This window comes from Thermobia domestica, chromosome 4, assembly GCF_964235325.1.
Source record: "Thermobia domestica chromosome 4, izTheDome1.hap1.1, whole genome shotgun sequence".
In the NCBI taxonomy this organism is placed as follows: Eukaryota; Metazoa; Arthropoda; class Insecta; order Zygentoma; family Lepismatidae; genus Thermobia; species Thermobia domestica.
In genome coordinates, this window is record NC_137457.1 from 193,862,767 (window position 1) to 193,887,324 (window position 24,558).

The 24,558-nt window shown below is 34.9% G+C and overlaps 1 protein-coding gene across 3 annotated transcripts; it reads right to left on the bottom strand.

The window, feature by feature from the left end:
* Positions 1-266: 266 nt before the first annotated feature.
* LOC145683838 (uncharacterized) lies at positions 267-24,558 on the bottom strand. Of its 3 annotated transcripts, XR_014131193.1 has the most exons (7): positions 24,038-24,558; positions 20,347-20,581; positions 18,761-18,985; positions 17,156-17,386; positions 5,555-5,796; positions 3,958-4,089; positions 273-2,083 (listed from the first exon to the last, which is right to left on the bottom strand). XR_014131193.1 is itself a non-coding variant. In XM_081755432.1 (6 exons), the coding sequence occupies exons 1-6, from the start codon at positions 24,125-24,127 to the stop codon at positions 2,015-2,017; spliced, it is 1,092 nt and encodes a 363-aa protein (XP_081611558.1). In that variant the 5' UTR covers positions 24,128-24,558; the 3' UTR covers positions 267-2,014. The 3 variants fall into 3 exon arrangements, 2 of the variants coding, with proteins under 2 accessions (XP_081611558.1, XP_081611559.1); XM_081755432.1 differs by lacking the exon at positions 3,958-4,089 and having other exon boundaries at positions 267-2,083; XM_081755433.1 differs by lacking the exons at positions 3,958-4,089; positions 20,347-20,581 and having other exon boundaries at positions 268-2,083.

The following is a 24,558-nucleotide window of genomic DNA, read 5'->3' on the forward strand; positions in this document are numbered from 1 at the left end:
GAGCTCAGCCTATTTCTTTTCACACTAAATGATTAAATATGAAAAGTTTTATTCAAACCTGAGTGCGGATATGTTCTTTTGTATTGCATGTTGTAGATCTGGGTTGGACCCATATAGAGCTACATCGGTTAACCATGGAAGCTAAAATGACAATGTGGGTATGGGGAAGATCTGGGTGGGAGATCCAACCCACATCGGTAAACCAGATGTGACCATATAATTTTTACAGATTTAACACCAGATGGATATGTCACCATATCAGATTTGAATAGGGCCATGTACTGCATCTCTGGCGCACGCTACATGCTTGTCCACCATTTTGGATTCAAGTTATGTTTTTCTAATGAAAATAATAGAAAATGACATCGGATACATCTGACATTTTTTCAAAATGTCACTGGTGCAAGTAGTTTTGCCGCACTTCTATCTATGGCGGATCCAAGAGGGCGGTCGGACATTTAGCGTGTTTCAGAGATGCAGTATTTAGACTAAACAAAACAGTATATAATAAAAACATTTTCAGATTGAAGTATTCACATTTTTATTTTTTAAAAAAATAATTAAAATAAAATTTACACAAAACATATTCCCTAACTTTTTTTTTTTATCGTGAACTTCACTCATTGCATAGAGGTATATATTGTACAATTGTTTTGCTGTTTCCAACATAACGAATGGAAATAAATACTTTTAAACACGTAACTTATTATCATTAATATAGAAACAACATAAAAAATGAGTGAATCTTCTCTTGCATCAACTTAATAGTTACCAAACGTTGACACTGTCTTCACCATTTTGTTTCATTCCATATGAAGAGTTCGCAGGAAGGACTATGAAGGGCACGTTTTAAAATGCTCAGAAAATTCTTTCTCAGCACCAAAATGTATAATTAAGATGGTGAAAACACGTCGTAATTCGCTCACGTGTACATTCGCGAGTGGACTACGCCCTGTTTTCACCAACTATTTTGCATCTTTTGGTGTGGAGAAAATATTTTTTGAGCATATTCAAAATGTGACCTTCACTGTTCTTAACGCGTACTCTTCATATACATCATTGTTTCCTTCCACTGAAGAAGGAACCAGCTTTTGTTCCGCGACGTGTGGAAACTATTTAGTTTATTCAAAAAAGGGTTCACTGATAAGTGGCTATTTTCCTGACCCTTATGTCAATATATCATATGTATAATAAAATTAAACACGTAAAAATCATATACACTCTACGTCAACAAAAGCCACTGTAAATAAATTTATTTCAAACATTGAATTTTTCCGCTACACATCCCGACTAGGGAAACTAATATATAATTAAAGAAACTATGCAGATAATATTTATCTTTCTACTTAACCTGAAATAATTTAGAGAAAATTTAGGAAGTTCTTTTCTTCTGTAAATTATTAGTTTCCCATAAATTTTAACTTCTCAAAAGTTTTTTTTTTTTAATCCCACTGTAAAATATCCGTTAATTCGCACACTGGTCTGTAGTGTGGACTCATCCCTTACACTTACACAGACAGCACGGAAGTTCGGAAAGCTCATTATATTCAGTAAAATATGCATGCCACTATAGTTTTAATTTGGATAGGTTCTTTGCAGTAAAATACAACATAAAACTTATAAAAATGTATCACTAGGAAATATTTCTGCAAATTAGCGAACTGAAAGTTACTGTGATAAATTAAAAAAAAAAAAAACTATTAATAACGGTTACTTTCATGAAGTTTATAATTCTCTTGTACTTTAACATATTATTGTCTACTATTTTATTTACAATAAGACATTTCGTTCATATAAGTTTGTTTATATCGGACACGCTGCTGAGGGTTGACCACAACTAGCCGCGGGACCGATCACCCCACGGCTTTCTCTCCGGGGCGACTCTGCAAGGTGAATTCAAGTGGTCCTTGGACTCTTGCGGGTTCCCCGCGGAACGACTGTGCATCTTCCCCTAAGTCTTGAGCCTGTTCTCTTCTCCGATTACATCTATAGCCATCCCAATCTCGTGAACCACTTAAGACTTTCCCAATCCGTCGGACAATGTCGCTAGTTTGTATATCAGGAAATCGGAGTTGTACTGCTCCTGAAGAAGAAAAAATGGTAAAAACTCAATGCAATAATACTGTATCACCAGAAGGGACTACACATTTAAATAGCAAATGTCATCATTGAGAAATAACAGATTAATTTTAAAGTTACATAAATAAAATTCGAACGAAAATATAACTTTCTCCTAAAATAGAAAGAAACCTTTTATACATTGCACAAAAAACATCCATTGTACGCATGAGCGCATTATTACGTGCTCGAAAGGCTAATCTAACAGGACATTGTCGTTCGGTGTCAAACAGAGGAAGTAGGGAGTGGAAAACAATATGTGGATGGCTCAGAATATCCACTCGTTTCAAGTCAAAAATTGAAAATTCACTTGCACGGTGCGATTGACAGAAAATTACAACTTCTTTCAGAGGCATAAACAAGGAAAACAATGATACCAGAGTTACGAGGACGGGGTATGGGAGATATTACCGCAAGCTTTACTTTTACTAGGATAATGCGAGAATGGCACCTAAACAAAGGATTTCACTGGTAGTAATCCCCCTCCAAAATTCCTAAAAATATATACTAAAAAACGCCATACATCCGAAAGATGAAATTAGACTCTAGTATATATATATATATATATATATATATATATATATATATATATATATATATATATATATATAACAAAATTCTTTAGGAACTCAGATCCTGCACAGGTGAATCAGCGACACCATCGCGAATAGGGCTTTTCCTCAGTCTCATCCGTGAACGGCAGAATGCTAGGACCTAAAATTATTAGGGGCCCCGAACTACATCGTGGCGTGAATCTAGTGCACATATCTTGAAGTGAGGTCACTTTACTACCTGTTTAAACCATTCCATATTCGTCGCACGACAAAAATCGAAGGATAATTGTGTTGTTTCGACTTCATTAGACTTTTATACGACGCATAGAAATTATATTTACAGTAAAATTTCTAACGGACATCTCAAAATAACGGACAGTTTTCAATTTCCTGGCAGAAATACATTGGGTGCAATGTGAAAATTACTTCTGAATAGCTGACATTCTCAATAACGGACGCGGATACTGAAAACTATTCCCCAGCGTCTATGTAGAACTTCCAACTAACGGACAGCCTGAAATAAAGCTTTGTTATTTTCTTGAATTTCAAGCAATAATAGGCAGGATCGTTAATGTACCGCGCATTGTTGGATGTGATAATCGAACGCAAATGTCTCCATTTATTTGTTTTCAACATGCATTTAGTTTAGTATCCATTTTCAGCAAAAGTTTATTTAATCTTTGTCTATTTGCCTTGCTGCAAGTTGTTAATTTCGAAGAGAGAAAGAGTATTCTGTCCGAACATAATACTATAGAAAAAAAAAAAAACTGTATTAGCTCATTATTAAACAGAAAGACATTTTGCCTACGTTATGTTGCTTATACGAGTAGTACGTTAAGTTTATACTGTAATTTTTTTTTAATAGCGGACATTTCCCAATAATAGGACAGTTATATTCCCTATTTGTGTCCGCTATACAAAAGTTTCACTGAACTAAATCAAACTTAGTAATTCTTCTGTCAGTCTCGTTCGATCCCTAATCGTAATCAAATGCACAGGAACAGGCTGATTTAAATCATTGTATAACCATGTCGTATGTCTATTATCGAGCGATAAAAATCGAATGGTGTATTCAGGCACTTATACCGTACTTTCTCAATAAAAAAATAACTAAATAAATAAAAACGCCTGGGCCCACGTAGACTAGGACTTTTCATTAAATACACATTCCTAATGAGACTTTTCCAGCGATTTTACTCTTACACAAAGAAATCCTGGGATACTACTTTTAAAACTAGACCTGGATGACTTTTGCCCAATGAAATACAATTTGTACATGACGTACCTATAACTACATGGAACAGTTGTAATCCACAAAATTTTTCCTTCCCACGTAATCCGTCAATGCTAAATTTCATTGCGACGTCCCTCGAAAATACTGTCTTCAGAATGGACAATGTCAGTTTTTTGTAGTCCTCTCCACGCCCATTGGAAAGATAATGACACACAAAAAAAAAAAAAAAAAAAAAAAAAAAAAAAACATAGTTAGTACATTACCATATGAAATACAACAGCAATATGAAATAAAATTTTATTTTGTCATCAAGCATTAAAAATTATGTAACATTCGTTCATGCAGTTCTCCATTCTGAACAATCTTCTATATTTTCTGCACAGGTCACTAAAATACACTAAGACTACTTTAAATGATTGCAGATGAAGTCGAGAATTGCTGAGATCGTATTGCCCGTTTGTCTTACAAGTTCGCTTCCTGCAAAACTGTGACATCATCATAGTCACTGATTCCACTTACCAAGGTGGAGATGGGTGCTAGAGAACTTCAAAGAAAGTATCCAGGACTTCCCGAATTCCCGAAAAGTGAAGGGACTTCTCAATTATTTGCAAAGCGAAGGCTTGGAGAATCCATGCACCTGTGGAAGTTGCCCTTCAACACTTAATTTTTATGAGAACCCGCGGATGGTTGGAAAGGTTGTAGAAGATGGTACCGGTATTGCCAAACAAGGCATAACTGTAGACATGTCTACGACACGAGGAAACCGTATACCATCCTACCTTATGATTTTGTTGTTGAAACACGAAGGTGCTATACAGTGAAAGCAAGATTTTCGAACTAGTATTGGATTGCATTATTATTGGTAGTAGTAGTAGTATTTAAGATCCAATATGGACACCTAAATTATAAGTCCTAAGAATTCACAGTCCAAACTGCTACCGCTAGAGAAATAGTTGATTCGATTTTATTTGATTTGAAAGTGTATTATTAAGAATACGTCACAATCAGCTTTGGATTAAAAAATAAATAAAATACATAAAAATAAAAAAAATACGTCATCTCCAATCCAGTTTGGCTGATGTACCGTACATGTACGCAGCAATGTTATAGGCTCATGACATATCTCATAAAAGAAGTCATACCTGTTCTATATAAAAATGCATGTTAAAAGAATGTGCATTGCGTGCGAAAGGACTCTTCAAAGGCACCGAAAAGCCGAAGTGTAAGTCATTGTCGGCTTACCATCACCTTGTAAAATTAATTTTGTATGCATTGCTGAATTTTGAAACATGCATTTTTGCAATAGAACACCAACGACTTCCTTTATGAGATATGAAGCTGCACTCTCTACGTTGATTGGACAGTGTTTGAATTTTAGGCTTCTGAAATTTATTTTCCCACGCTTTCGACGGCCTGCATCTCCCAACCTATTGATCGGTATGCACATGTCACAAAGCATTTTCTTGTTTCCATGTCAGGTACCCACCCCTACATTGTTTGGTACGCATAATTTTAACAACCTGTACATCCGAAAAAGTATCTGGCCACGAGATCTATTTTTAAAGAATAAAAGTTTTCTTTTTCAAACAATACCTGAAGGATATTTACAAATACTTCGTGTCAATACGAACTTAAGAATACCACTCACCAATTTTGAAGCCATCTCTCTGTCTTTTAAATCTTCTTCTAAATTGTGAACCATAGACAAACTGCGTAAAGGGAGCTTGTCAGCTAGCAGGTTTGCATTTTCTATAGATTGCAAAGCTTCTTTACCACTACAGGGAACTTGGTGCAGCTCATGTATTTTGGCTTCCATTTTATCAACTTTACATTTGAGATGTTTCATATCTAGCTGGATTCTCTGCAGTAACTGGAATATTTTTTCAACGGCTGAAATATCAAAAGAAAGAAAAAAAAGTAAATTAATACAAGACCAAGGAGGCAATGGTACACATTGTTTGAAATATTTTTTATTCTACATTAAGATAGTGTGTGCCGCAACTACCATTAACAAAAGTCATCTAGGTTCTGACCGGCACATAGCTCATATTGACCCTGAAGTCGATACCCACAGCAACATACGGGATGAATTTTAAATCACATATTGATAAAAGCTTCATAATCAATGCATAAACAGTTTTATTTTTATTTTATTTTTTTTAAGTCTATTGCAAGAAAACTACTAATTGCTATTTGAGGGCTTTCCTAATCATTACACCACATTTGGGTCAATTTTATATGTCTGTAGAGCATTTCAAGTGTCTTAATGGAATAAAATAGCCTGCTCGTGTCAATACCTAGGCATTCTACCGTATACGGAAGTTCTGCTGAAAAAGGTTACTGCAAAAACTCCTGTTGCGAGAGAATGCAGTTACATTTGATATTTCAACTTTCAACTTAATGTAGTATAAGAATGATATGCTCCAATGTTTCTCTGCAGAGCCTCCGTATATGGAACAATGTCTAAATATCGATACTAGCAGAGTAACGGTTTCAAATGGGGTGCGAGGAATGCTTAACATTCAAAGAACGTTGATCGCGTCTCTGTGGTGTGACAATTAAGACACCTGAACGGAATTTGCCTAATTTGGGTTCCTTCGAATCTCAGCCAGAGCAACAATAAAAACTTGAGTGTGTGTTGGTAAGCAAGCGAAGAAACCAGGAGCGCCACGAGAGGGCGTATCAGTGTTGCCAGACCGATCAGTTGATAAAGCAGAAGACTCGAAGATAAAAAACAGGAGAAAGCAGTAGACAAATAAAGCGGCGGCATTTGAGTTCAAATCCAGGGAGAGAAAAATTTTGTCATTATTAAGGGGACAGTGGTCAAAACAAGCAGTCCAGAATTCATTATTACTTCCATTTCAAAATAAAACAATACATGCAAAACATAAATATGAATTGTAATTACTTCAAAATGTTTTCCAATGATAAGGTAATCTTTTGGAGATAGAAAGACCCTCATGCCCCCTTTAGATATATTAATAATGTTTGATACAAACGTGTGTGAAGTAAGACGTAGTGTAAGAACAAAGTGGGGTGGGAAAATGTCTTATCATACACCTAACTATAGTATAGCTATATGATACAGTCACACGTAAACGTAACATAAGACGGTGTTTCGCTGACGATCGTGGAGAGGTGATCTAAGCTACTTTTCCAACCGCACCATCCTTCTGGATCTGGGAAGAAGAAGAATGGATGGTTACATGAAGGAAATCGTACTTTGAGCGACATATTGTCTATTAAGACTACTATTGTCAAATCAATTTCAGTATTTAAAACGACTTTTTTCTCTTTGTAAAAAGTATTCTTTTTAGAAAAATAGGAGAAATTAAAAGTATGTAAAAAAAAAGTTTGATAGGAATAATGTAAGGAGGAATTGACTGAGAAACGCTAGGCTATGACAACTTGAGGGAAAAGAGGTTTTGCGCGTGTTTTGTTTGGTGGGCGTGGCTTGTCCCTCCAACTCTACCTGGCTTGGTGACTCTGGGACCCGTTATCTTGTTCCCTGCGTTAGCCCAGAGAGGATGGAGTTGTTTGGTGGTTACGTGTTCTTGGCTTGCTTTGTGTTAAGTAGGACTTGTTTGTGAGTGAATATACGTGGGCAAGTCTGAGTTCCGTGCCGGAAAAGCTTTTGCTACTATTTGTTCTATGCGAGTTAAGCGAAGTTAAATATCACGATGTGTGGAATAAGTTCACAGTTAGTGAAAGAAGTTGGCAAAGAAATAGCCTATTTTTGTGCTTGTTCAAGTTACAGAGTCAGAGAGAGAAAGTGTGCATGCAAAGTGAACCCTCAATTCGCTCTATTCAGTTCTTATTAGTGAGTGAATTTAGTGTGCGGTTTGATCCTGTTTCATTACTTCTCAACCTCTCTGAAATATTTCTTTTTTTAAAAAAAGAAGGAAATTTATTAAGGAGAGAGAATTTTTGTAGTGAAGGACATTTCTTAGAAGAGTCCGTAGTGATTGCTATTTTGGTTACCTTTTTATTCTGGCAATCCTAAAGATTTGTCCTGGAATTTCTTCTCTGTAACAACGTGATAACATAATTTCTGGCACAGAGCAAAGAATTGCGTACGTGACTAGTCAACAGTTAGTCAAAGAGGCCAAATACCAAACGAGAGGAAAGAAGAAAATAGGTAAACCATTGAGTTTTCCAATACTTGGTGAGTTAATACTATTATATTTACCTATAGTAATTGTGTTTGTGAAAGTGTGGATTGTGAGGTCGTTAGTAGTTTCTTTCCAACTGGTTTAAAACTCGCGAACCTTTGCCTTCCAACAGTAGTTATTTTTCCTCCCAGAAATTGTGGCGATTATTCTTTCTACTTTGACCTTAATCGTGAAAATAAGATTTGAGCCACCTGCGGATCCGATATTTCGTTCAAATTAATTATTTCTTTTTCAGCTGTTAGCCATATGTCAGAAGGAGAGCGTATTTAGATATTATTTTCTCGAAAGAAAAATATAAATTTTTTTCTCGAAAGTTGTCATAAGCTTGAAAGTTAAGATTTTGATTCAGACATAAATTTGACTGCTATTATTTGGATGAATTAACTAATTAAGATCTAAAACTTACAGATTTATGTTCAGAAATATTTTTCATGTTTGAAGAAATTTATCAATGAGTAGTTAATGGTCGTAAAAGTCGTCGGGAGATTATTAACTGTTAAAGTCAAGTTTTGAAGAGAATTAGTAATTACTGATTGTAGATACTATTTGAAGTATAATTGAAATTAAATTTAAAGAAGATAAGAATCAACTAGTAAAGTTTTAATTGAAATTTTTTGGGATTTAAGCAAATTAATCGATAGATAATTATTATTAGTATAGTTGTATATTGCACAATTCAAACGAGTGTATATGAGCTATTCAAACGTTTTAGTTCATATACACCTCCTTACATTGGCAATAAAGTTGTTATATTTAAAATTGAAACTCTGTTGTACATGTTCTTTAAGTTTATGTTTAGTGTGTTTCCTTTTCCAAATAGAAATATTGGATCTGCAATTCCAGCTAATACTAGCATAGTTGATTACGCGAAACTGCTCGATTCTCCTCTCCCAAGCCCTCTCTGCCAGGCTTTGTGATCTGAGTTCATATTGACAGTTTGTTTAATTATTGTTTTTTTTTAAACTCTCCATGTGAATTCGATTAGACGAGGCTAGGTGGAAGGGGGCGTTACAATTTCCGCAGGGAACAAGATCTTCATTTTAAGATCTCATATCTAGATCCTTAAGAGAGTAAGTTTATGTTTGTGTTATTATTAGGATATCTTATACATTTTCATTCCACTAAGAGTTACAAAGTAAAAAGAATAGGAAATATTATTGTAGTAGAATATCATAAATTATATTTTGGTAATTTATCTTTGCCATTAGTATTCTTGTAAAAACTTAGTTGAATTTTCAGATTCCTCCAACGTTCTCATTCCACTTGAATTTAATATTGATTTAAAGAATAAAATTGTGAATGTGTTGGAGTATTGACTGCTTTAAGTTAAATTTGTTAGTAGGTTTTCACATTTTTAAGCTGTTAGTTGATACTTTCCTCTAACATTCTCATTCTACAAAAAAGTTTATAATATTGTTAGGACTTTGATAAATGTAATGATTATTAAGTATATTTATTTTGAATTGAATTTTTGGAAGAAATTTGTCCTATTAAAGAGAGATAGTCTTTTCCTCCTACATTTTAATTCCACTAAAATAATTTTTTTGAATTTTTGGTAAAATTAATGAATATTTATAAATTATTTGATGATTATTGAGAAAGACTTTCAAATTTGTGTAGATAAATTTCAAATTTCTCATTTTCCTCCAACATTATCATTCTACTTAGAGTTGATAATTGTATCTAACCTATATATTTTGAATGAAATTGAATTTTAAATTGTTTATGAATATAAATTTTGAAAATTTGAGGATTATTTTTCCAAATATTGATAAAAATATATCGCCACTCCGTTTTGTGTTCTTTGAATTTGAGGATCATTATTTGGTCGAACATTGTTGTTGTTTATGAATAATTTCAGATCTCTTCCAAGGTTTTTTCGTATCAATTTCTAGTTTGTGTTCCTAGTAGAATTAGTAATTTAGTATTTGTATATGACTATTTATAAGTATTGTATATATATTGTGCTGTTTTGCTTTGTTTATTTTTATATTATGGATAACCTTCAAAGCGAACGTGATTTTATCAGCATTGACATGCCAGATTCCGAATTTGTTACTATTGATGCAACTGGGCATCCGAGTTTAAATTCTAATTTCGGCTCTTTGAGTATGAGTTTAACGCCGCCGATGCATACTAATTCAGGTGTTAGATTCTTTCCTACTCCAGATAGGAATAATTTGAATTTTTCAGTTAATAGTTCAGCGGAGACTTACGGTTTTAGTAGGATAGTTAATCCTCCTAGCTTGAATATTTCTAGACCAGAACATAGGGTTACATTTAATGAACCGCCTATAAGAAGAGAGATGGGGACTTCTCCTCCTGATTTAAATTCTTCCAATGAAAATAGATTTCGAAATAGATACTTAAATTTAGGTAATTACTATAATAGAGTTTCGAATATTCTCAGTTCGACTCTTAGACTGGGAATAAATAATTTACATGCTGGCAATTCTAACTTTGGTCCAAGTATGAGAAATCTGGACGGTAGAAATATTGGTAGGGGAGTACAATCTTATGTAAATTTAGATGATCATCATTCAGAAGCTCATTATGAACATAAATTAATGTTGAAGTATACCCATTCTAGATCTTTAACTTATTTGGAGAATAGATTTATGAATATTAAAAACGTGAATGGTAGTGATAGCTTGCAAATTTTCGAACTATTGTTCAAAATTGAAGAAATACTAATGGAGAGCAGCTATTCATTTAACATGATACTATCAGTTTTAATTCCAAAATGTAATGGGGTTGTTTTAAGAATAGTTACTTCGGCATTGAATGATCATTTAGATTGGAATGTGTTTAAGAATAACTTACTATCTAGATTTATTACTCCTACAACTGTTCATTCATTAGTGAGTGACAGAATTTATAGAAAGCAGAAGTTGTCGGAACTCATGAATGAATTTGTGAAATCAGTAACTATATCAATGAATGTATTAGGATTAAACATGGAAGAATGTGAATTAGTTAGAATAATATTAATGGGAATGAACCCAAACCAAAGGAATAGGATGCTAGGAAATTATTTTCCTAATAGCCGTTTAGAACTATTAGACATAGCCGAAAGATTTATAATGAGTACTCGAGAACAAATTGAGTATAATAGAGCGATGGGAGTCAAAAGTAAAAATCAAATGGTTCTTTCTAATAATAAGTTGAAAGTCAGTGACAATAATCAGAAATATAAGAATTTTTCAAGTAATTATGTAAAATCGAATCGAATGAATGAAAATTCCGAGGTTTCGATACCTTCAGAATTCTCGAAAGTTAATAACAATAGAGATCGTTCAAAAGTTATGGAAAAGACGGTAAACCAGAAAATTCCTTCGGAGATGGACGGATTAGTAGCGACCTTCGTTATTGGCAAGATTAATAATATATTAACAAGTGTCTGTGTAGACGGAGGTTCTAGTTTTAATCTTGTAACTAGATCGTTAGTTCGTCGCAGTGGTGCCGAACAACATATACGTACTGTGGAAGAAAAAACGGTGAATGCCCCTTCGGGTTTACATTTCTCCACGGGAGAAGAGATTACGTTGAATGTTAACTTATCCGGATATTTCCAAGTGGTGAATTTTCGAGTTGTGGAACAGTTACCATGTGAGTGTTTGTTAGGAATGCCTTTCCTAAGATCTACATCTGCTATTTTGGACTATGAGAACCATATTTTAGTTTTGAACGGAGGAAGAAAGAGAGTCCGTTTAACATTTCAGAAGAACGTGTTTAAAAGTGGATTCAGATCTGTAGATGCTCAAGACCAGCGACAATTTATAAGAAGACCAGCGAAAAAGAAATCAGTAAATCAGACTTCACCGAGTGTTTCTTCGATTTTTATTAGATCGGATTACAATTCTTCGGGATATTGTGATAGGGGAATTCAATGCGAACTTGAACTGAATAACTTAGAAGATCGATTACTTACGATTGAAGTTCCTAATTCATCACAATTAATTGAGATGAAGAATTGGATTGAGTGCGATTTGTTGAGGGTTTCCAACACCAAGGGAACTCCAGCAAATGCAGTTAGTGATACATCAAGATCTCCTAGCGTGAATGGTGAAGGATTGGAACTAGAAAGATTTCCAACCACTCGTGCAGAGGAAACACCTTGTAGAACAACATGTGTCGACATGGCTATGATCTCGACTGATGTTAATGGTAGAGATTTAGTTCAAACTCAGCAAGATGAAAAGGAAGATAAAATAGCCATGAAGAAGAGCAATGAAGTTGATGGAAGAAGTGAAGAAATGGATCAATCTTCGGGTTGTTTGAAAAAGAAGATTCCTTCTAAGAAGTCAAGAAAGAGGAGGATTAAGAAGAAGAAGAGTGCAGATCTGGTGAATAGGGACGAGAGTCAAGAATCCAATATTGAAATTCCTTCTGCTTCGAAGGTACGGACTGGACGTCATCACAGTTCATCGGAAGCATCAGATGTGGATATTGAACAGGCAGAAAACTTCCATAAACTTGTCAATAGAAATAAAAAATATATCAATAAAGATTCTCACCAGGGAGAAACCAAATGTAAACGATCTCCACAGGTGAAAAACCCATTGAACACACAGGGGGAAAATCAGATGAAGAAAACTGGAAGTATCGCAATCAGGATGTTAATTCGTTCATAGATTCGATTAATAAAGATTATGCAGATGTTATCACGGTAATAGTTGGATGCATCAAATATGTTATTAGTCTACTCTTAATCATTTGGTCTAATCTTATCCTTTGGTCATATCATAATGTGTGGTCTAATCTTATTCCCGATTTGCAATACACGTTAATTATTGGAGAGTATACTGGCTTGAAGATGTACTCAATCGAGATATTTTATGGACGTCCGACCAACACACCTTTGGAGAACCGATTGAACATCTCAGAGTCTGATATTGGGGGTAAATCAACCCAAGAGCTCTGGCTAAATGCCATGCAGAATATGGAGAAATCGTGGAATAAAAGAAAGAAATTAATGGCTCAGAGGAGAAGAGAAGTATCCTTTGGATTAGGAGATAAGGTTCTTATTCGATCCCATGTAAAGTCATCTCTTAAAGATAAAATAGCAAAGTCTCTTAGTGACAAATGGCTCGGTCCATTTGTAGTCCGTCGTTTCCTGACCCCAAGTACAGTACTAGTATCGGATGAAGATAATAATTTAAATTCCTTCCGTAGAAGTCATGTCTCGGAACTAAAAGTATATAGAGAACCTAGAGTTTGAATTAATAATAGAAATGGAAGAGAAATGAAATTAATTTATTTGTGATAAGGAATATTGCATATTAACACCTATTAGTCATAAATTTTATTATTGTTATTTGATCTTGTATATTTGTATATAGTTTTGTTATTGCTAATCTATTAATTTATTTGCATTTATTTACCATGGCCATGGAATTAGAAAAACTTTTGATAATATTAAACGCAACTAGAGATCTCTAAACTTTGTAAATAGATTGTAAATAGTAATTTGTTGATTTAAATTTTAAATTAATGATTTGAATTGTTTATAGGTATTTAATTTATTATATTTGTAAATATGTTGTTGGACTAATAGTTTGTTTTTCTATTTTGTAGATTTCCTGCAAAAAAAATATAGATTTGTATATTTTTTTTATTCTAAGGCGTGGCGGATGTAACGCACCATCCTTCTGGATCTGGGAAGAAGAAGAATGGATGGTTACATGAAGGAAATCGTACTTTGAGCGACATATTGTCTATTAAGACTACTATTGTCAAATCAATTTCAGTATTTAAAACGACTTTTTTCTCTTTGTAAAAAGTATTCTTTTTAGAAAAATAGGAGAAATTAAAAGTATGTAAAAAAAAAGTTTGATAGGAATAATGTAAGGAGGAATTGACTGAGAAACGCTAGGCTATGACAACTTGAGGGAAAAGAGGTTTTGCGCGTGTTTTGTTTGGTGGGCGTGGCTTGTCCCTCCAACTCTACCTGGCTTGGTGACTCTGGGACCCGTTATCTTGTTCCCTGCGTTAGCCCAGAGAGGATGGAGTTGTTTGGTGGTTACGTGTTCTTGGCTTGCTTTGTGTTAAGTAGGACTTGTTTGTGAGTGAATATACGTGGGCAAGTCTGAGTTCCGTGCCGGAAAAGCTTTTGCTACTATTTGTTCTATGCGAGTTAAGCGAAGTTAAATATCACGATGTGTGGAATAAGTTCACAGTTAGTGAAAGAAGTTGGCAAAGAAATAGCCTATTTTTGTGCTTGTTCAAGTTACAGAGTCAGAGAGAGAAAGTGTGCATGCAAAGTGAACCCTCAATTCGCTCTATTCAGTTCTTATTAGTGAGTGAATTTAGTGTGCGGTTTGATCCTGTTTCATTACTTCTTAACCTCTCTGAAATATTTCTTTTTTTAAAAAAAGAAGGAAATTTATTAAGGAGAGAGAATTTTTGTAGTGAAGGACATTTCTTAGTAGAGTCCGTAGTGATTGCTATTTTGGTTACCTTTTTATTCTGGCAATCCTAAAGATTTGTCCTGGAATTTCTTCTCTGTAACAACGTGATAACATAATTTCTGGCACAGAGCAAAGAATTGCGTACGTGACTAGTCAACAGTTAGTCAAAGAGGCCAAATACCAAACGAGAGGAAAGAAGAAAATAGGTAAACCATTGAGTTTTCCAATACTTGGTGAGTTAATACTATTATATTTACCTATAGTAATTGTGTTTGTGAAAGTGTGGATTGTGAGGTCGTTAGTAGTTTCTTTCCAACTGGTTTAAAACTCGCGAACCTTTGCCTTCCAACAGTAGTTATTTTTCCTCCCAGAAATTGTGGCGATTATTCTTTCTACTTTGACCTTAATCGTGAAAATAAGATTTGAACCACCTGCGGATCCGATATTTCGTTCAAATTAATTATTTCTTTTTCAGCTGTTAGCCATATGTCAGAAGGAGAGCGTATTTAGATATTATTTTCTCGAAAGAAAAATATAAATTTTTTTCTCGAAAGTTGTCATAAGCTTGAAAGTTAAGATTTTGATTCAGACATAAATTTGACTGCTATTATTTGGATGAATTAACTAATTAAGATCTAAAACTTACAGATTTATGTTCAGAAATATTTTTCATGTTTGAAGAAATTTATCAATGAGTAGTTAATGGTCGTAAAAGTCGTCGGGAGATTATTAACTGTTAAAGTCAAGTTTTGAAGAGAATTAGTAATTACTGATTGTAGATACTATTTGAAGTATAATTGAAATTAAATTTAAAGAAGATAAGAATCAACTAGTAAAGTTTTAATTGAAATTTTTTGGGATTTAAGCAAATTAATCGATAGATAATTATTATTAGTATAGTTGTATATTGCACAATTCAAACGAGTGTATATGAGCTATTCAAACGTTTTAGTTCATATACACCTCCTTACATTGGCAATAAAGTTGTTATATTTAAAATTGAAACTCTGTTGTACATGTTCTTTAAGTTTATGTTTAGTGTGTTTCCTTTTCCAAATAGAAATATTGGATCTGCAATTCCAGCTAATACTAGCATAGTTGATTACGCGAAACTGCTCGATTCTCCTCTCCCAAGCCCTCTCTGCCAGGCTTTGTGATCTGAGTTCATATTGACAGTTTGTTTAATTATTGTTTTTTTTTTAAACTCTCCATGTGAATTCGATTAGACGAGGCTAGGTGGAAGGGGGCGTTACATAGTGTAAGAACAAAGTGGGGTGGGAAAATGTCTTATCATACACCTAACTATAGTATAGCTATATGATACAGTCACACGTAAACGTAACATAAGACGGTGTTTCGCTGACGATCGTGGAGAGGTGATCTAAGCTACTTTTCCAACCAGGGGTAAAAGTGGTTCTGAAAAGGTAGGGTGACGCACCATCCCTTGTGCCTATCTTTGCCTATTATAATTTTTTTAGGAAATGGGGGGACGCTATAGATATTTTTTGGAATTGGAGTAACGACGTTCAAACACTTCCAACCCAAGTACCAATCTAAACAGCACGTACTCGTAAATCTTACAGTAAGAATTAAAGAACGCCTACCATCATGCATATAGAAGATGAGCAAAGCCCAATAACTATATGCTGTACAGAGCTTTGTGGATGCATACAGAAAAATTTCCTCCTTTCATATAAGGAAAAAAATGAAAATTCTATATTAATAATAATATATTTCTTTAACTTCTCGAAATAAGGAAAAAGCAGGAGATTGTTCACTTTTAATTTTCTTTCGCAGTAGATCAGTAGAACGTAGAAAAAGCAGGAGATCTCCTGCAAAATCAGTAACTCTGGCAACACTGGGGCGTATCGGTGTCGACTTGACAATTTTGTCTGCTACCTGCGCACAGGCAGTAAGAAAAAACAAATGACTAACAAGACGCTGTTTTGTACAAAAATATAAATTTTTCTGTTTCATAGTACAAACTTTATATCGTCAGCCCGTCGGTTTAGCATTCAAAAGGTTGGGAGTTTAATCGCTCCTAACATACGCTTGCCCACAAGCCTCCTCTAATATGGAACAGAATAGTTCCAAAGCAACCATTCCAACAGGATGCGCTGCAAAACAAAATGTGATAAAACTAGAATTACAGATTATATGTTCTGAATTTTAAAGCCAAGAAGTACTTCCATTACGAAAGGAACGCCGGATCTAGAAATACTTTCGGAGGAGATCTTAAACACTAAAGGTTTCACTGTAAAAAGTAAATCTTATTATGATATATATGTTTTAAAATGTAATTAGTACGAAATTTATATTAGTTACACAAAAATCTATTTTTGAGGAAGAGAAGGGTCCGGACTCCCCCCCCCCCTTCCTTCGCACGGCTTGGAACATAACAATTTCAATTTCCAAGCATAAGTTTTACCATAATTTCGTTTTTCATTAACAAAAATTGGTGATAATCTCGGAGACTACTAGGTCAAGGCAGCCACACTAAGTGGTCGGAGAATATCGATGCATTGACTACGTGCTACCACACTCTCGAGCTAGCAGGGTTCAAAATGTCTCTAAAGAAGCAATATAGTCTTCATTTTGTTTGGTTATTTAATAATGACGACACACGTAACTAAGCTTAGCAATACAGTTTAATCTTTGGATACTTACTACTGCCAATTCCTAAACGAGCTGATGTGAAGGTACTGTCTGTATCTGCACATGAAGTAGTGGCAACTGACGACGCTGACATTCTGCATGGAGTTTGGATTTGGGAGTGGGATGGTGAAGGTCCGTTTGGACTTTTACGATGTGATGCAGACGAGCAACCTCCGTTTGAATTGTGCACCATAGATGATACGTTTACCTCCGCAGTTCCTCCTATAGATACTCCAAGCGACTCTGAAAGCAAGTAATGAAATTATACAAACATCCAGTTTTTACTAGACTGTTAGGTATACAATAAGCAGGTGACAACTTATGGTTTTAAAAGCATGTTTAAAATGTTACAATGATTACATCCAGTATTCTATCTGTAGGGGGATGGCTGGAACTTCCTCCTCTCTGTTTCTCGAAATACCTCTCAACCTTGGATATGGTGGAAATAAAACCCACTTTTTTGAGCTATTGACGAATTTATCCCCCTCTCCGGAAATCGCAGAAATCGTACATTGATTACATTAACTCACAACGTTAAAAGATACTAACGCTGTTTATCTGCTTGTTTGATCTTGTCCTAAATAGACTCCCTATCATAATTAAATGAATATTTAATGTGTACGTTATTTTTCATTTATTTATTTATTTATTGATGTATACTCATAATAGAACCAATTTAACGACACAGTTTGCATTACGAGCCCGGTTTTTCTGTAGTTAACCATCATGAGAAGATAGCATTTATCCGATAAAAGGGGAAAGTATTAACAACCTCGTTAAAAAAAAAAAAAAAAAAGAACAAAAACAACTAGCAAGCCTTTTCATAGAAATAAATTACTTGAGACTAGATCTGAGTCTGAATGATTTGTTACGTAAGACTTGCTTGAATATAGCAAGTAGCCAATTTTGGACGCCAAATTGAAAAACTTGTTTATAAAAATAAACAAACTAGACATCTTATTTTTAGTTGTTAGGGCTTCTCACTCCAAGCTTGTTGTACACATTACAACAACTACTCTGCACATCTAACGAATAAATTGTTTTCAAGAGGTTCATAAAACATTGTAGGTTACTTCTATCTGTCTACTATTTCAGCCAGCCTTACTTTTGAATGTTTTTCAGACGAAGTAGCAATAAACTTTCTCCAAAATAGTATATAGTTTCACATTTAAGTAACGTCTGCACTGGCATAGTAATACGAAAGAACAGTGTTTCTTTCAGGCCTGTTTTTTTTTGCCCCCCCCCCGGACGAAATGGTTAAAACGTACTGGAATAGAACCAGCAGAGGGAAATATATGGTTTCAGTCCCTCCGAATACTAAGAGTAACCCCCGGAACATTTTTTTCTGAAACAAACACTGCGAAAGAAGGTCAACTCTCTGGCAATAAAGAATCGCCCACGAAATCTTGATAATTTTAACTTTCACACATTTAAAAAAATATATATTTAAAACGCGATTCAATACATAGTCCTATGAAACAAATCAGCTACGAGCTAAACTTTTAATTTGCGTTGAAATTACTATCAAGAGAGATATATATATGAGGAGACAAGCAGTGTTCTTGAACGAAATTATGAATATAAAATATATTTAGCATGAATATAAAATATAATTACCTTTCCGAATAGGTGCTGAGGGACTTGGAACACTACATTCGTTAAAAGTTTCATGTGGTCTTTTCTTAGTTCCTGGATATGAGTCATCACTGTCCTCTTCAGACAAATATCTTTGTGGCTTTCTGCGACATCTTCTTGAATAAATTTCTTCGTCAGAAGAATCACTACTAACGTTTGAAGTCAGTAAAGCTTTGTCAGCCTTTGCTGCAGCTTTTTGAAATGAATCTGAAATGTTAAAAAATACATATATTCTACAGTTACTGATAAGGGAAAGTAGCTGCGAAATTATTCTTGGCATGAAAACCATACACGATAAGAAAGCAACATGGTTATGGATCTACCCTCAGTTGTGATTTCTTTGCTAACTGTAAAACATTAAATATTAGAATATCCCAAATAAAACAAATCTGTTTACGAACTAAATACTCTTGTTTATGTAAAGTTATTCACGACTGAAATTCGAGAGTAAGAAAGCCTGTAACAGAACTAAGAATAGAAGGCCTAAGAATACTAGCATTTTTATTTTATTTATTTATTTTTTAACTTTATTTAACGTACCTTTGACATTTCCTGCTCACGATAAGATAGTGCAAGGCTGGATTTGGAGAGAGTTATCCAGGCCTTGTCTTTAAGGTACTATATTCAGCATTTGCCTGATTTGACTGAGTATAAGATCCCGGAAAAAACTCTAGCATAGTTAACACAAACACAAACACAAACACACACACACACACAAAGAAAAAATCCTTCTTATTTCTCTGACTGGAGTTGCTACTTTTCCCTGACTTCTTTATTTTCTTCCATATACTATTTACTTTATTTAACGTTATTTCAAAAGCACTTTGGGAATCCTATAAGAAACGTCATGGATTCTAAAAGCTAATTTAGTATATAAGGTCCTAACATAAAAAGTTCTTTTTAGGTCATACAAATATATATCAACTCATACCAACTTGTAATGTAGAGGACACCATTTTTTCTTTTTTCTTCAATAAGACTGTATTCCAGCAATGTATTAAAATAGAAGACATTTTTTAAGCATATTTGTCACGAAACAACTGGTGACAGGAAGCTATGAATTTGAACAAGCTTACTTTATGAGTTTTATTTACCAACTAAGCTTCTCGAACTGTAGTCACAAGTATACAAATTACAATGGAATTAAACCTTTAAACTTTTCCTTGTTTTGACGAAAATATCCTCACAAATTTCGACCTGTAACGCTGGAGCGTCGAACAGGTGAGTTCACCGTTAGTAACCGTTATAAACGAATAAAACAGGAACAAACGTAATCCGAAACAACCTCTTGCAATTTCCCTGGCATTTATGTTTATTTCTTGTTTTCCTGATTTTCCAGAATGCGGACATGGTGTCTAGTCAGGATGGCCAGCCACCGGGCTGAAATCTGCGACCTACCAAATACTAAGATAACGCGCTACCAACTGAATCACGGCTGCTCCGTATGATAGATCTTGCTATTCAATGCAGAAAATAGTGAAATAATATTACATTTTGACTCAAAATTGAGGTATAAATACTCAAAAACACAACGAGACAGATAAAAAGAAAATACAAATAGTACTCACTGGATTGTCCATAGATTTTTATGTTCACAACTGTCCAATCAGCAGATGACTCCTTACAGTCCCTGATAAAATTTTGAATACGCGTAACGGATGATGTCTTAGGCCAAAGGCATTCATTTTCGTTTTTAAGCCATTTACTAGGTATAACTTCTAATGCTCCGTCCTCGTCAGTGAAAGCTGCTACGCAAAACTTTTTTCTTCCTGAGCTCATGTTGATTCTGTCCACAGATATGCTCTTAAAAAAAAAAAAAAAAACCTGAATGAGAAAACACTGCAGCGTATTTCTCTTCCAAACACACAATACATTTTGATGTCACAGAGGTAAGGGAAGCACGGGATATCTTATTCGACAGTTTGCCACACATAAACAAATACCAACTGCGAACTGCATGGGAAGGAATAATAGTCACCTTCTATCGGAACATCCAAATATATCAACCAAATGGATGGGTGATCATTCGAACTATTTGTCTCAATAATATTAGTAACTTTGCCTATTTTCCCTGTAGTGACTTGAACAAAACTGTCCTTATCAACAGAGATACCAATCATGAATCCACTGTAACTCATTGCTCTATATTCTTCACCCACAACCGCTAAACATATGGTCCTCCGCTATACGGTTTTTTCAAAGCTAATTTGCGGTATTCCTGGAAGTGAACTCACGAATAGATCAGGGTTGGCAAAAACCATGGTTTTTATTGAAAAAAATTTTTTTTTTTGGTTTAAACCAGTTTTTTTTATTTAAACCAGGTTTTTTGGTTTAAATAATTTGCTCCATATATTCATATCATATATGGACAGAAATAAGTTTGTTTCGCCTTGATGTTATTATGCAACAACCGGGTTATACTGGAAGGGGTCACATAAGCTTAAAGCGGAATAAAAACCGCTTCTCGAGTTACATCCGAGAGAAATTGTCCTCCATTTGAACTCGGAACCAGGACTAATTGGCCACAAATGCAATACGTCTGCCGACGCACTCACGAAGGAATCCTGATAAAAATACGTTGTACTGATCTTTACATGCTTCTTAATATAACTGTCAAGAGTCATTTCAGAAGAACAAAAAGATAAACAGTTGCACAAGTGAAACCATTATACAGAATTACATATGGACAATTTCAAATTAGTACGGATTACAGTAATTTAGTTCAAGTTAGTTAACAACGACTTTTATTGGTCGAAATTAAAGAAATACAACGACTTAATTTGCATATCAGTAAGAAAAGTGATTAAAGATACGAATTATTTGAGTCCACTTTGGCTCAGACTCATTTATACATAAATAGATATCAAAGATACTTCTCATTTCACTAAATGCCTCTCGTGAGGTCTGTATGACCCCCCTCCCACACACACACACAAAGTACGGCATTTCGATGTATTTTATCAATAGTAAACATTGAAACGAAACAATATTTAGAATTTTTCTTTGATTGCAATTACATAACAATAACAACAACTACAAAAAAAATCACAAAACAAACATACATAAACTTACTTTAAAAAAGTTGCTTTTGTAGTATAATCTTTTTGAGTAATGAATGGGGAATTTAGGTCTGAATATAATACGAATAATATACGGGAGTGAAACGTAATAACCCACAAATGTGTGTTTATCAAGATTTTACAAACACTTACACTTTTACGAACATTTTTCGTTTTTTGGTTTAAACCAGTTGGTTTTTTTGAAAAAGAAAAAAAACAGCTAGTTTAAACCTTGGTTTAAACCAGCCAACCCTGGAATAGATACAATCATATTATCTTCGTAGCTTTCGCTTAAACATCCGCAGCGTTGTGGACGGAAAATGCACATAGATGAAACAGTAAAAAAAAAAAAAAAAAAAGTCACGTTTGTTTTTCTTCTCTACTGTTTCATCTATGTGCATTTTCCAATCATAACGTCGAGGATGCTTATTATTTAAGATAATCTGATTGTCTATTCGTGAGTACATTTCCTATTTTCCTTATTTTGGACCATTTTTGTCATTAGGCTCCGTTTTTATCCATGTGATATATCCACTCTACTCCTTATCTTCCCTTCTTAGGCAATGAAGTAAATTTTAATTCAACGACATCGAACGTCTAAAATTGTTATGACCAGACTTGCCCCGCTTTTTATTCGCATAAAAATATAGCATCTCTAGTATCTAACCCTTATACACTATATTAACTGTGTTTCGACCTTAACAATGTATTTATACGGCCTACTGTTTCTCTCATACAATATCTGGAATATGTTTGCTACCTGTACATGATGTATAAAAGGTTTGCGGTAACCACTGAAGCACCGTAGCTCAATGGTAGAGCGTGGGTAGCATTCAGGAGGTTCTGGGCTTGATCCCAGGGGTTGTTCCCCGTAGATAAGTGGTAACACTTGCTACCTTATAATCCATGATTCCGGGTTAGATTCCTGTGGGGATAAAGGTAATTTGTATCCCACGTAAAACTGTAGGTCCCGTCCTTGGAAGCTCAACAACTCGTTCAAAACGTTAACTTGAATCCACTCACACTCAATTACCATGGTCCACTATTCAAACAGTTTTCTCACTTATTTGCCAAGATCAAATTCAATGACTTTTCCAAGTTTTACACGTCACTACCCAGAACTTCACTGTACTGTTTCCTTAACTTGTTTCATGGTTGGCACATCATCCTGTAAGTTATTTCAGAAGAGATCTAACCAACCTAGCTAGTTTTTAGGCAAATCTAGTTTCTGAGTGACAATCATAGGCTAAGTAACCTACGTGTGAATCTGTATTTTCATGGCCAATTCTAGTTTTCAAATGGCGGTTACAGGCAAACCAACGTAGTGGCAGACATAAACTAACCTAATATGACCTAATCGGCAAGACCTTATTTTGATTATTTATTTACTCATGGGAAGGACAAAAAGGGATCGATCCTTCAGGTAAAACTAGGATTTGGACAGGAAGTGGCCCTGGCCTTTCAAGAGAACGTACTTCGCATTGTGGGAGGGAGGAAAGCCTCAGGCAGGCCTGCGCAGGATTCCAACCCACGTTCGAACTACCCAAGTGCTGCGTGACAGGCGGATGCTCTTCCCCTAGACCAACAGCTGGGTTCAAGATCTTACGTTGCGCAGAACAGCGAAAGTATGCGCTCACCTAAAGTTTATTAAGTACAAGGAGCAAAATAGTAAATTAACTTACTTAAAATTGAGTTACAAGTTATATTTATCAACACTGTGTCCCTTGTACTTAACACAAATCAGTTGTGATGCGTGTGCATCTACCACTGTTTTATACAAAGTAAAATCTTGCTGATCTTAACCTAACCTGAAACTATGCGAAAATGTGCCAATTCGGTAGTGAATAACTCGATAGTACCTCCATTTGTCATAATCTCTCAATTTAAAGTACTTTTTAACGCATTTTTAAGTAGTAAATAAACTTGTTCCAATATTTGGCCGTCTCGGCCTGAGCCTCCTATGCCTGAAGACTATAAATCAAAATTATTCACGACTAAGTATAGTGATATCTACACATGTTTGCACCTGTAACAACAAAACCAGTACCAGATTTGTTGCATCGAGCGCGGACTATAAACTAACCAAAATTTATTTGGAACAGTTTATGTGGATCTCTTAATCTATAGTCGACATCGTTCATGCAAATCAAAGATAAAATATGCATTCTATTAATGGAAGAAAAATAATTTTAATACTCACCTTCAATAATAAATACGAATTGATGGTAAAACCACAACAAACAACAGTCATTCCTGCTTTTCCCTCGCTTCGCACCGCTTGTGGCGCCATACGGTGTTATGGTTTTAAAACTGTGAACAGTTGACAAACAATCTGCGTACTCCGATCGACATCGATTCGACATAGATCGAGGCCGAATCGAAAAATTACTTTTTCAAATAATTGCCACAGAACCATCAAAATGTTAATTTCATGTGTTTCAAATTTATTCATTGTAAAAAGGAAATGTTTCCATGCTTTTTTCTTTTTGGTGGGCAAGCCTATTTATATCCCACGTGGGACCTATATCGGTAAATCAACATCGGCAAGCCCACCAAATTCCCACGTGGGACCCATATCAGTAAATCAACCTCGGCAAGCCCACCAAGTTCCCATGTGGGACCCATATGGGAACTTGGTGGGTTATTGTGGGCCAGTTTAGATCCACGACGCCGACATTGGCCGATGTCGCACAAATATGGGTCCCACGTCGGCGTGCTACT

Coding starts and splice junctions, on each gene's coding strand:
- LOC145683838 (XM_081755432.1), bottom strand. CDS start 24,127: ATGGCGCCACAAGCGGTGCGAAGCGAGGGAAAAGCAGGAATGACTGTT. Junction 20,582..24,037: donor ATTCGTATTTATTATTGAAG/GTGAGTATTAAA, acceptor TTTTTTTTTAAG/AGCATATCTGTGGACAGAAT. Junction 2,084..5,554: donor GAGAGATGGCTTCAAAATTG/GTGAGTGGTATT, acceptor TTTCTTCTTCAG/GAGCAGTACAACTCCGATTT.